This window comes from Podarcis liolepis (assembly GCF_965112155.1).
Source record: "Podarcis liolepis genome assembly, chromosome: 12".
Lineage (NCBI taxonomy): Eukaryota > Metazoa > Chordata > Lepidosauria > Squamata > Lacertidae > Podarcis > Podarcis liolepis.
In genome coordinates, this window is record NC_139563.1 from 12379427 (window position 1) to 12392135 (window position 12709).

At 44.0% G+C, this 12709-nt stretch overlaps 1 protein-coding gene across 6 annotated transcripts in view; it reads left to right on the forward strand.

The window, feature by feature from the left end:
- Positions 1-12709, forward strand: part of DPP6 (dipeptidyl peptidase like 6) — a 497800-nt gene that overhangs the window by 470879 nt on the left and 14212 nt on the right. For all 6 annotated transcript variants that reach the window (XM_083466765.1, XM_083466767.1, XM_083466764.1 and 3 more), the window contains exons 17-19: positions 7140-7187; positions 11111-11209; positions 12592-12661. In XM_083466765.1, coding sequence (XP_083322891.1) covers positions 7140-7187; positions 11111-11209; positions 12592-12661 — 217 coding nt within the window. The remainder of the gene's footprint in view (positions 1-7139; positions 7188-11110; positions 11210-12591; positions 12662-12709) is intronic.

A 12709-nucleotide genomic window follows, 5' to 3' on the forward strand; every position in this document is an offset into this window, starting at 1 on the left:
AGTTATTAAAGTAGGCTGTGATTAATTCAAATTGTCACTTGTGCGGATGTCGGCATTAAGTTTCTGCTTCCTCTGAGCAGACCAATCGTTTGTATGTTATAAAATACTTCATTGTGGTGTGAAGCACCATTAATTTAACATAAATTACCCTTAATTGTTCGCTGACGTGAAAGACAAATAAATAAAAGGAAATGGAGAAAAGCGATTGGCGGCTTCTAGTTTAACGGTGACTTTCACACGGAGTGAAGGTTGGCCGTTGTGCCTCCGTGTAATTGACCAGAACAGATGGTTCTGCAGCGCAGCAGTTTTGCCTCCTTACTGTACTTGCAAATATTTAGGAAAGGGGTATGGCAGAGCACACAGGTACTGAGCTGTGCAATTCATCTTGAGGCAAATAATTCACCACGGAGTTCTCCAGCTAGCTAGAGCTGAATTACATAACATGGTAATAACTACTCTGAGAGGCAAGTTAGGTTGCTTCCAGACAGCTTGTTTATTGAGCATTCGGCCTATTTTGTTTGCACAAGGTTTATAAGGAGGTTAGATGATGGTGGCTACGTACTGAGATTAATTCTGATTTGTTTGTGGGGAGGTTAGATGACGTATCAGTCGCTATCCCACATTTTCCAATGCATTTCCACATCACTTTCCGTATACAGGCAATGACTGTTTTGCACGGGGGTTACATTCCTGACCCCTGATTGTATTGGCAAAGTGCGTATAAGTGCATTAGGTCCCGTTCCACCACCTTCTGGGTTGCAGCGATGCATGCAGTCATGAACATATTGGACCAGCCTAAAACGGTCAAGGCCTGTACTGTAAAAAAATAATAATCTAATTTTATGGGAAAGCAGGTTTGTTGTACAACAGCTGCAAAGCAACTTGTGCTGCCTGTATTTCCTGGTTTATGATCGAGGTCACATCCACACCATACTTTTAATGCACTCTTATAACACGTTAACAGTTGGGACTTCCTCCAAAGTGTCTGGGAATTGTAGCTTGTTATAAGGATGCTGACCTCATCCAGAGCTACGATTCCGAGCACCCTTAAACTTCAGTTCCTCAGATTCCCCATGACTGCTCAAGTGGTATAAGAGTGCTTTTAGTGTACGGTGTGAATGTGGCCCAAATCTCAACCAAAAATTGTGACCGTCTGGCCAGTACCCTTGGTGTAAGAGATAGCGATTGGATTAGGGCTACCAAGTCAACTTGGTGGCTGAGTGGAGATTTGAAGATGGTTCAGCCTGGGTCAAATCCTGAAATACCGTAAAAATCCCTGAAACGAGAAGTAATCAAGTAGAAATATTATCTTATGGAAATAAACAAAATAATATAAATCAAAAAGTTTAAAATTAGAATTAGAAAAACCTAAAATTGAACAAAGCCTCAACGGGATGCTGGCTACAAACCTCGTTACACTGAGCTATTCAGTTTCCTCAGAAGGAAATAGAGAAATCATAAACCTTAAATGACCAAAATTGTTCAATTTTATGTTCAATTTTAGGCTTTTTCCCATAAGATAATATTTCTAGTCGATTACTTCTCGTTTCAGGGATTTTCACGGTATTTCATTTGTTTGTCTAATTTCCCGGTTCCATGACTGTCTCTTTTTTTCTCCTGGGTCAAATCCTGAGCTCTAATCACACTGGCCTCTGCCAAAGAATCCTGGCAAGAATAGTTGATGGAGAGGGTGCTGATAATTCTCTGTTAGAGATCCCTAGTTGCTCTCCCTTCCAGATAGTCCCCAGGTTCTCTGGGCAGAGGAAATCGACAGCGAAACCAGTTTAATTCAGTAGCACAGATTTGCCCTAAATGGTCCAATTCCCCTTTCAAGCAATCAATGATAATAGCAGCTAAATCCCTCTGGTGCCCTCAGTAACAAAGCTGAAGAAATGGAGGTGTCATCACACGGTACTGAGAACAGGAGGGGTGTGTGTGTTTATTTCCAGCTTGATGAATGACCTTGGCTGAACTCATTATTCTTGAGAGTCTTAAGTGCAGATGTTCCCATCCCTCAAGATTTAGAGCTTGGAGAAGAGCTGCATCTTTCACCCTCTGTGCCAGCTGGAGTCTTTATTAGGTTTATTGTTTTCTGATTTCAAGAGACCTGTTTAACTTTTTGTGAGCGCTGCAGGAATGTTAAAGACAGGCACTCAAGAATCTCTTGCTTGCGGGGGGGGGGGGAGAGACTCAAAAAGAGGGAGAAGCCACCGAATGTAAAATGTATTTTGGGGAAGCAAGTTCTTTCCTTCCCCAAAAATATAAAATGCCACTTTATCGACATTGTTTGTGTGACATGCAGATCTGTTAAAAGAAAACTGAGATTTCAGCTTTCTTTTTCATTCTGATGGTTTAAAAAGTAAGTATCTAGTCCTCCTGATTATATAGAGCGGCTCCAGATAAGAATGAGCAGGAGATCTGCATGTTGAGCTAGGTATTTTTTCCTTATTTACTCAAAGTATTTCTTAGTTACCCTTCATTGAAAGATTCCACATCAGTGTATAGAAGTGTGTGTAAAATCAATTCACACAACATGTAAATGCAGTCTGAAATCAATAAAGGAGTATAACAAACTACAAGATGAAACAAACATTCCGAAAGCTTAAAAGAAAGAAAAACAGAAAAGAAACAGTTCCAAAAATCAGACACATGCTAGCAGCAACAACAACTACCGTCCAAAATGCCTGGGCCAATGACGAAGGACTTCAGCTGGCTCTGAAAGTTTCTAATGTCAGCATGAAGTGAGCCTCTTTAGAGAGGACATTTCACAGTTGGGGTGCCACCACAGAAAAGACCCTCTCTTTTGTAGGAATATAGCCACATGCCTCTGCTGAAGAGCAGGTCTCTGCCTAGAAGACCTGAACTGTTCCGTCAGATAAGCAGATTGCCCCATGAATGGAGAGTTGCACACTTGCAATTCCTTCCAGTCATCCATAATGTAAAATGCGATCTTTGAATTAGCCCCTGAACTGCCAGAACAAATCCATCTTCTTAAATTGCATGAAAATAGGGCAGCATAGGTGGTTATTGATTTGCTTTGCTGTATGCACACCTGTGGAATGAGATGATCTTAATACTTAGAACAGGAGCCCGGCTGGATCAGGCCAAAGAAAAGCTCGTCCAGCCCAGCATCCTGTTCTCAAGTTGGCAAACCAGATGCGTGTCCGAAAAGCACAACAGCACTCTCCCCATTTGTAATAACCAGCATCTGGCATTCAGAATACCCCCAACAATGGAAACAAGAGTGTGGCCATTGTGTCTAGTAGCGACTGATAGCCTTTTCAAAAAGGACGCATGTGAAACATGGCGGTGAGGGGGGATGACATAAATGCCTTGGAGGCTTAGGAAAGCAGTTCAATATACTTTTTTTGATATTGGTGATTGCCAGCACATGCCACAAACATCTGTCTCTGGTGTTGAATCTGAACACGCCAATGACAGGACAGATCTTTTAATTACAGCCGGTGGCTCCCCAACGCTCCCAGCGCCTTTGTTTATTAGTATGATAATATGGTATCCATGTATGAACTGGGGTGCGTTAAGCTATACATAATGCATGGCTTAGCAAATAAAGAGATATTGGAAGCTGTACGCTGGGGCACGATGGCCGTTGCCAATTATCATACTCCGGCAGCACTCAGGCCCTTTGAGTTCTTCCCGCTTGCAGCTGCCCTTTTAAATCATTCATTGCTGCTTAAAAGATACTCTGCTGGAGCCTGGCAGAGACAATTTCAATTTTCATTGTTTACATAGTGGGAGTTTCACTTGTGGCTTGAAATTATGGGCTGCACATAACTGCTGCTGAGCCAAAGAGAGCAGGTTTTCCTTTTACGTTGCGTTTTGTTTCGTTTTGTTCCACTCATCTCCCATGTACAGTTTCCGTGTTTTGGTAGCTGTCACTGAATACAGATTAGTTCGCTGACATGATTTCCACGAGATTTTTAAAAGGGGGAAAACATTGGACGCTCTTTGGAAATAAAACCACGGGTTTCTCCAAAAGCGCTTGGCAATGTTTTAACTTCTTTTTTAAAAAATTGGCTAGCGGTATTGGACTCGCTGATTAATGTTTGTTAATTAAGCAACTATCTAGAGAGTGGTGCGGTTTTAAAACAGCGTTTCCCCATTGATATTTGTGACAAAAATAGAGCATTAACCTGATGCTCCCTGGTGCACTGTTTTCGTTTGCTTTTAGATGACTTCGGCTGGGACTCGCAGTGACTTGTACACATACACGCATAGCACTTCCACATAGGCAAAGGGAGATAACATTTTTCTTCTTAATGCTGCCAGCCCTTTCATTGCATGGCGTGTTGCTCTGAGGTCCTCTCACCCTGAGGGGAAGGGGATTTTCAAGGATGGATGATACTGATGGTGAATAAGTCAGATTAAATCTACTGTGTTTGTGTGCAAAGCTTTGGGTCCTGGCTACTGTGCTTATTGTCTAGGCCAGGGGTCTGCAACCCGCGGCTCCGGAGCCGCATGTGGCTCTTTTACACCTTTGCTGCGGCTCCGGGGCGGGTACTAGTGAGGGGAGGAGGCGCATTGTGCGCCCCGAGACTCCCTACTGTGGCGGGCGCTGTACTGGCTGTGACGTCGCATGGGGGCGGTGCGTGCGTTAGTCACGCACCGTCCCGATGTCACCTTCCCGCCCGCTGTCAGATCGCGGCTCCGGAGATATGTTTTAAATGTCGCAATGGTTTTGCGGCTCCCAGTTTTTTTCCCCTTCGGAAATGGGTCCAAGTGGCTCTTTTTGTCTTAAAGGTTGCAGACCCCTGGTCTAGGCATTAGCTGTATGTTAGCATGGCTCTGTCTCACCGATGATATAATTTAGTGTTGCTCACAGCTAATAAACTGTGCCCATTTTGCAGGATCATCATAGCCTTCCGTGTCATGCATTTCAATTAATCACAGCCTTCCTCCTCCTGTGACTGCAGTGCCTGGACATGGCAAACAGGCACTTTTGATCACACATCCAGGATAATATCACCATTGCTGGTTTTCATGCTCACACTAACCTGGGGAGGTGAGAAGGAAATGAGTCGCTTATGATATCATAACCCACAGAAGAAGAAAAAAATCTACTATTGTTTGCAGGTTTCAATTTATCCATGAGCTCCACCCAGAAGCAACATACGTAGTATTCATGGATTCCTAACAGAGAGGTATATTACCTAGCCTGGACTGGGGGAGGAACTGAGCCAAAGGAGAAACTGTTGCCCTGGGAATGCTTGTGCAAGCACCAGAGAGAGGCTTCACTCAGTGCAGTGGCATAAAGTAGGGTTTTGTTGGAGGACCTCATTATCCATGTGGAGGCTGCTGTTGGACCAACTCAAAACTTCATGGCCTCCATGACAACCATGGGTCTCTCATCGGTCCAGCACACCAGGCAGGGCACATTCTCAATGGGTTCGTTGCCCCAAATGCTATGAGGACTGAAGAGAGGGGGAGTGCAGTGCACTTCCTTGTCATGGTTGGACCATTATCTGGTTAACGTTGGATTGATGAAGGCAATTCCCCCTTGAAAGGGTGATGGCCCCATGGCAATTCCCCCTTGTAAGGGTGGTGGCCCCATGGCAATTCCCCCTTGTAAGGGTGGTGGCCCCATGGCAATTCCCCCTTGTAAGGGTGGTGGCCCCATTCAGATGGCCCACCAGTGGAGACTGATGGAATCCGGCATATTCCTGAATGCTCTAGGGCAGTGATGGCCAAACTCTGCCCTCCAGCTGTTTTGGGACTCCAACTCCCATCATCCCTAGCTAGCAGGAGCCATGGTCATAGATGGTGGGAATTGTAGTTGAAAAACAGCAGGAGACCCAGGACTCTTCTAGAACAAGAGTCACTGGGCTGCTGCACAAGCAAAGTAGGAGCTGCAATTGACTGCGTGCTTCCAAAATTCTCATACCTTCTGTCTGGCCTGTCTCCTCTCAATAGAATGAAAGAGAGCAAACTGTGAAAGCTGATTTGCGACAGAATATTTCACACTCCACGTAATATGTTTAGTCATCAAAGAGCTTATCATTTACATTTCCTGCATGCATTTTGAATGTGTGAGCAGGATAATTAAATTCATATGCGCCAGTGTTTCACAGAAGGAAAGCAGGGGCACTTGAGTATTTGTCACACTCTGAGTGGGGACAGATGCACATGCACATGCAAATGCAGATGCCTGCGTTTTTTTTCTTTTTTTCTTCCTTCTGCCGTTCAGGCTCATTGCAACACATTTGACTGACATGCTGGCATTCAGATTGACTGCTGGTTTGGTAGTCTGTCTTGCCCTTCCTCCATTCCAGGTAGCTCTCTGCTTCTTTATTTTTTAAGGACCTCATGTGATTTGAAAATGCAGCATGCAGTTCTTTCCATTCTGAACTTTTTTGAGAATCAATTTCTACAACCTTGAAAGACAGCTTCAGGTGTGTGTGTGTGTGTGTTAGTGACATCACTGGTTTCTTTCCAGCCAATCAGTGCTGTGAACAGCTGTGTTCTGGTTTCCCTTGAGCTGAAGCTGGGAAAGAAAACTGTATACCTAAACAAAATGCAATGAGGTTTACTTATACCACTGATCTAATGGTCTAGATCTGTCTGCATGCTTTCTTTGACAGCAGTGATCACTGCCTTCTCTTCTCCACCTCCAGCACATTGCATTAATCTACCTTGCTGCATCCTGTCCTGCGATGATTTCTGAAGCCAGGGGGCCATGACAGCTTGTTGTTGTTAGCAGTAAACTATCCAGAAATTTTTGCATCTTTAAAGCTTTCATTTCCCTTGAACCCCATCCATCAGGTGCATAAAGATAGAAATGCTTTGTGCGGCATAAATTGCACGATGTTGGAATCATCTAAAAGAAGCAAATGATTTTAATTGTGTTTGCACTAATTAAAATATTGACAAATTAGAGAAGACACACTGAGCACTCCATCGGGAAAGGCTGTCTGTCTTACATGTCTTTCTGTTTGGTGGTTGCTAATTATCCCTGGGTGATTTGCTGCTTAGATCAGCCTTCCATGAAATGTAATCCTTGGCTGGCTCCAAGGGATTCGGAATCAGGCTCTTAAATATAATTTTTAGATGCATCTCCCTCTCTCTCTCTCTCTTTCTCTCTTTTTTTTAATGTGATGCATTTCTTTCTCCCTGTTTTCAAGGTCCAAGAGTTCCACTGGTAACAGTCCACAACACATCAGATGCACAAAGTAAGTGGTCATTACATGGTAGGAGAAGGCATTTCAGACTTCGGTAATTGGGGAGAGGGGGGGGAATTGGAAAGAAAGGCAAGGTTCCCACCAGAGGTCAAAGGCCTGCTGAAAGACAATATAATGAACCGTGTTTTGGGTTTAGATTGGAAGAAGAGGGGGAAGAGGTTGCTTAGAAGTGTGGAATAATAGTTGGGGTGTTGGATAGCAATTATGTCAGTTGGCAGAAGAGGGGAAAGGAAGGCTAGAGGACATCACCTGGAACTTCTCAACACCCTGACCTAAGGGCCCAAGATTTTCATAATACAGAGCTGGTTTTGTTGATGATGATAGTGGCACTAAGTGGGGGGAGTTATTAAGTGATCAGCTGACATCCCCAGCAAACAGAGCCTTTTCTACAGCTTCTCCCATACTCTGGAATTATTTCCCAAGGGACGTTAGATTGACTCCCTCTTTGTTCACCAGAAGGCTAAGACCTTCCTGTTTAGAAAGTTAGTTGCCAATGGTGCTGATCACTGGGCAAACTGTGTTTTAATTGCTGGCTCTAAATGTGTTCTGGTGTAGCTTAATTACTAGTTTGTTTTTTACTTTTTGTTTCATTGTGTTGTTTTTAAATATGTTTTATTATGTTGTTTTTACATGTTGGAAGCTGCCTTGAATCCCAACTTGGGAGAAAAGTGGTTTATAGATGCATTAAATAATAATGATCCTCATTTCCAAGTGGTCCAACAAGTTTGGGAAGTGCTGAGTTTAGGAGATTACAGTGGAGGCAAATGTCCTCTCAGGAAGCACCAGACCAGGAGAATATGGCCTACAAACAGATGCAGAACCAATTGTACAAAAGATTAGAAAGTAAGGATTTTTCACTCACCACAGATGGCTGCAGCAAAACCAAGACCTTTCAAAAGTTCAGCACAGAACTACCTTTGAGAAAATGCATTCAAGCAAGGCTAGACGTGAGGAAGGTGAAGCTGGAGATGGGATAGAGGAAGCCAAGGCTAAGGAAAAGCAAAATAACCATATAGCCATTGCAATCCTAGCCGTGTCTGGTCTGAAGTTCAGTGGGACTTGGGCTGCATACACACAATGCATTTAAACTACATGGCTTCCCCCAAAGCAAAATGGGTGTCATAGTTTACCCACCTCACAGGGCTACAGTTCCCAAGACCCTTAACAAACTATAGTTTCCGGGGTTCTTTGGGGGAAGTCGTGTGCTCTAAATGTATGCTGTATACGCAGCCTTACTCCCAGATAAGTGTGATATAAATAAATATAGGCAAGCACAAAGCTTTACCAAATTGCCTCGCTTTGCATTTGATTATCATATGCCTGGTTCTTATACGGTGCTCTCTTGCCATGTTGGATAAAGACAGCCATTGTGATGGCCTCCTGTTAGCAAAGTTCTATTTACTTCATAATACGAGGCCACATTAAGGGACTATTCTGCAGCAATCAGATAACTGTAAATCCCACCAAATATTATGGTGTGCTTACATTTAATTAAGAGCCGACTATTTGTACTGCGCAGACAAGAGTTCCCAGCGGTCCCAAGGCAGGGAAATAAATTGAGAATTCTCTGGGAGATATGTCAGTCTCCTCTTGTTTCTCCCACTCAGCTCCCGCCTTCCTCTTGATGCAATTATGTGAGCAAATAGAATGGCTTTTCTGGAGTCCCGGCGTGGCCAGCCTCTTTCTGCTGATAAAGCTAATTGTGCGAGCCATAATTAAATGAGGATCCTAACATTTAACCAAACTTAATAGTCTGCTGCTTTGGAGCTTTCGCTGGGGTTATGATTTCAATAAAGATGAGAGCAGGCTTTTCAGGAACAAGTCTGAATACTCATTGAACCATTAAACCCACCTGCTGAAATAGCAGTGGGGGGGGGCACACTGATTGGAATTGGCAGGCTTTTGTGATACTTCTTCTCCTTTTTAATTCATTGGAGACAAACACTTGAGCCCAGAATATGATTACGAGTTGCAGAAACGATACACTTGGGTGGAGGGGAGAAAGAAGCTTTGTCGTCCCCCCCCGCCCCCATTTTTAGGGTGGTCCAAGCACAGATTATCATAATTCATGCATAAATGAAAATCTCTCCTTCTCAAATTCCCAGCCTGTTAGCTCACTGGCTTCAAATACGTGCATCAATCTCTAGGATGCATCATCAATACCTTGCAAATATGCACATGATTAAAAAAAAGAGTTACCGTATTTTTCGCCCTATAAGACGCACTTTTCCCCCTCCAAAAATGAAGGGGAAATGTGGGTGCGTCTTATGGGGCAAATGCAGGCTTTCACTGAAGCCTGGAGAGTGAGAGGGGTTGGTGCGCACCGACCCCTCTCACTCTCCAGGCTTCAGGAGAGCCCCAGCGCCAGCCCCACAAGGTTGGGGGACAGAGGGAGGCGGAACGCCGCCATCCCGCTGTCTCCCGAAGTGGTTTGGAGGCTGACGGCGGGGAGAAGAGCGCTTCTCCCCGCTGCCTGCCCCACCACTCCGGGGACAGCAGGGAGATGCGCTGCGTCTCCCTGCTGTCCCCGGACCTGATCGCAAGGCGGGCGGGGGGGAGAAGAGCGCTTCTCCCCGCTGCCTGCCCTACCACTCCGGGGACAGCAGGGAGACGCGCTGCGTCTCCTTGCTGTCCCCGGACCTGATCGCAAGGCGGGCGGCCCCGCTGCCTGCCCCACAAGCGCCTGGGGGGAAAATAAATTTTTTTTCTTTATTTCCCCCCAAAAAACTTGATGCGTCCTATGGGCCGGTGTGTCCTATGGGGTGAAAAATACGGTACCAACAAAGTAGAGTTTAGCTTGAGGTTATTATGAGCATAAGTAACACTGGTGTTTCTTCTGAAGAAACACCAAATGTAGACCTTTCCTTTGCACCACGTGGATTCTGTGTTTGTTGATTCCTGAGTGCAAATCCCTATCAGAAGTATAGATGCTCCAATGCCCCAATCCAGGTAAAGCCATGCATTAGGAGGAGGAGACATCAGTGGTGCTGATCAGCTGCTAAGGAAAAGTGTGAGAAGGGCTGGATTTAAGGACTCCCTGCCTCCCTCTCTCTTGAGTTATCTATTGATCGACTGAAGGAATTGAAAAAGAAACAGCACCACACAGTAAAGTCACAATGAAAACCTGCAGTTAGTGGCAGCTAAAAAGTGGAGCAGCCAGTATTGATCAGTGGTAACAAGAGAAACGCTCCTGAACATAATTAAGATGATAATAAATGTCGAACAGTGGATCAGTATAAGTTGGTTGGTTTTCTGAATGGGCATTGTTGGGCTGAAGCTTCAGAACGGTGGTTATTCATTCATTTATAGATCACTTCCTATGAAGCACCTTGAAGAAATTCCACAATGCCATAAATGCAGATATAAAACAATTGCACAATAACAATAAAAACCATTACGTGTGTAAAAATTGTTAAAACGATTACATATATAAAAACTATTTCAAATCTAATACAGGTATTGACTGGGATGTTGTTGTTTTTAAAAAATCTCTTCCTAGAAAGCTTATTTGAAGAGGACAGTCTTCTGCAGACTCAGCAGACTTTTGCTTTGTGCTAAAAAAAAAAAGTTCAGAGATTACAAAATCACAGAATACTAGAGTTGGAAGGGACCAATGCAGGGATCATTGAGTGGGGCTCAGACCCACAACCTTGGGATTAGGGGTCTCATGTTCTGCCAACTGAGCTATACCAGGAACCTCTCTCATAACACACACCTACGCTGTCAGCTTCCCAATGGCCATCATATTCCAACTAGTTATTGCCCATTTTGCAAATTCTGTGCTTCTGTTTCTCCACTTCTCCCGCCCTCCAGTTTTGCATAATGAAAAAAAAATTGGCTGCTCTTTATCAGTATAGAATTAACAAATGCATTGTATGACATCTTGGATTATTTTTTTCTCCCTGTTCTTCCAGAACTCTTTGACCTAGAGGTAAATGAAAAGGTCCAGAAAGCAGTAGCAGAAAGACAGATGCCCAAAGTGGAATACACAGAAATCAAGATTCATGATTACAGTAAGGTTTTTCTTTTCTTTATGTCTTACGTATTTTTGTCCCTGGTCTTTAATTGAAACCCCCCAAATTAAAAAATAAACCCATGGAGGCTCTATCAGATTTAAGAGCATGTTCTGTGGGGAGGGAGGGGGTTAACCCTTACCTGCCCACCAGCATGGACTTGACAAAGGTGGCTCCCCTGAAGCTTCTATTTGGCCCAGGAATAATGCTTTATGCCTGAAGCAACAGTAGTTCCTTCAGGAAGGATGGTCTTTGCAGGAACTGCAGTAGGATGCAAAGGGTTTCCCAACTCCTTATTTAAAAGAAAAAAACTTGACACATTAAATGCGATCGGACATATAAATATATCATCTGCTTTGAGCCTTGGAATAGGTATGCGCTGATGGACAGAGCCATAGATATATACTGACAGTAATTGCACAACTGTTTCCTCGGAACCTAGCTGTATGTTCAAAACCTGTCTTACATGCTGAATTATCTCTGCCTTGGTTTAAATATATTTAAAGCCACGTGTTGTTGCCTGTCCTGCGGCTAATGATACAAATCAGCTATCTATTAGCAAGTCTGATGGAATAAATTAATTAGGCAAGAGTGTCATGAGAAGATTGCAAAGCAAGCCGCTTAAACCTATTGGCTAATCTGGCTACTGATTGCCAGGATGTTGTCCATGCGCTCTGTAGTTAGCATTTTGAAAATAAACCAAGGCAGGAAGAATCTCCTGCAGCAGCCTCTTTATGTCTGCACCAATATGCACCCAAGGGGGTGAAAAACATGAAGCACCATTATTTGTTCTTCTAAGACACATTCCTGCAACCAGTGAGCTGTTCCTGCAAATGCGCCTTCTTAATTTAGTTCATCCAATTAAGTCTTTTCTGCTTCGTTTTATTCTACCAGGGCAAGTTGCAATCAAAACCCTGGTGTTTAAAATGCACAAGAAGAACCCTTTGTCTTCAGAAACCCTGAAAGCAGAAAAAGAGGAAAGCAGCTTTCTCCTCCTCGCCGTGGGATATTTTTATTTCACGTAGTATCTCTCTTTCCCTCCCCTAGTGCTTCCAAAATATTGCTTTGCGGTTCTGCAGCTCGTCCACCTGCCTACAGGGGGAAATAATACATATCAGTGGCCACTAATTACATGTTTGGTGCATGACCAAGCGACGCACCATGCCTTGGCTCCAGATTCCTTGTCATCTTCGATAACGCTGGGCAGGTTTCCTCTTTGAAGGCGTAGATATTCTGTTAAGGTGTTATTTGCCAAGCTAGTCTATGGACCGCCATTTTGTTCCCACTGAGAAGCGCCGCCGTGTTACCAGCAAAAGAAAAATATCATTCAGCATAATGACAACCTCCTCAAACTTAAGAGCTTCCTTATGTCTCTTATCTAGAATTGCCGATGCAGATTTCAAAGCCGGCCGTCTTCACCGAAAACATGCACTACCCCTTGCTTCTTGTTGTGTGAGTAACATTATGAATCGTATCGTTTTCAGGGGACATCCAGGCACC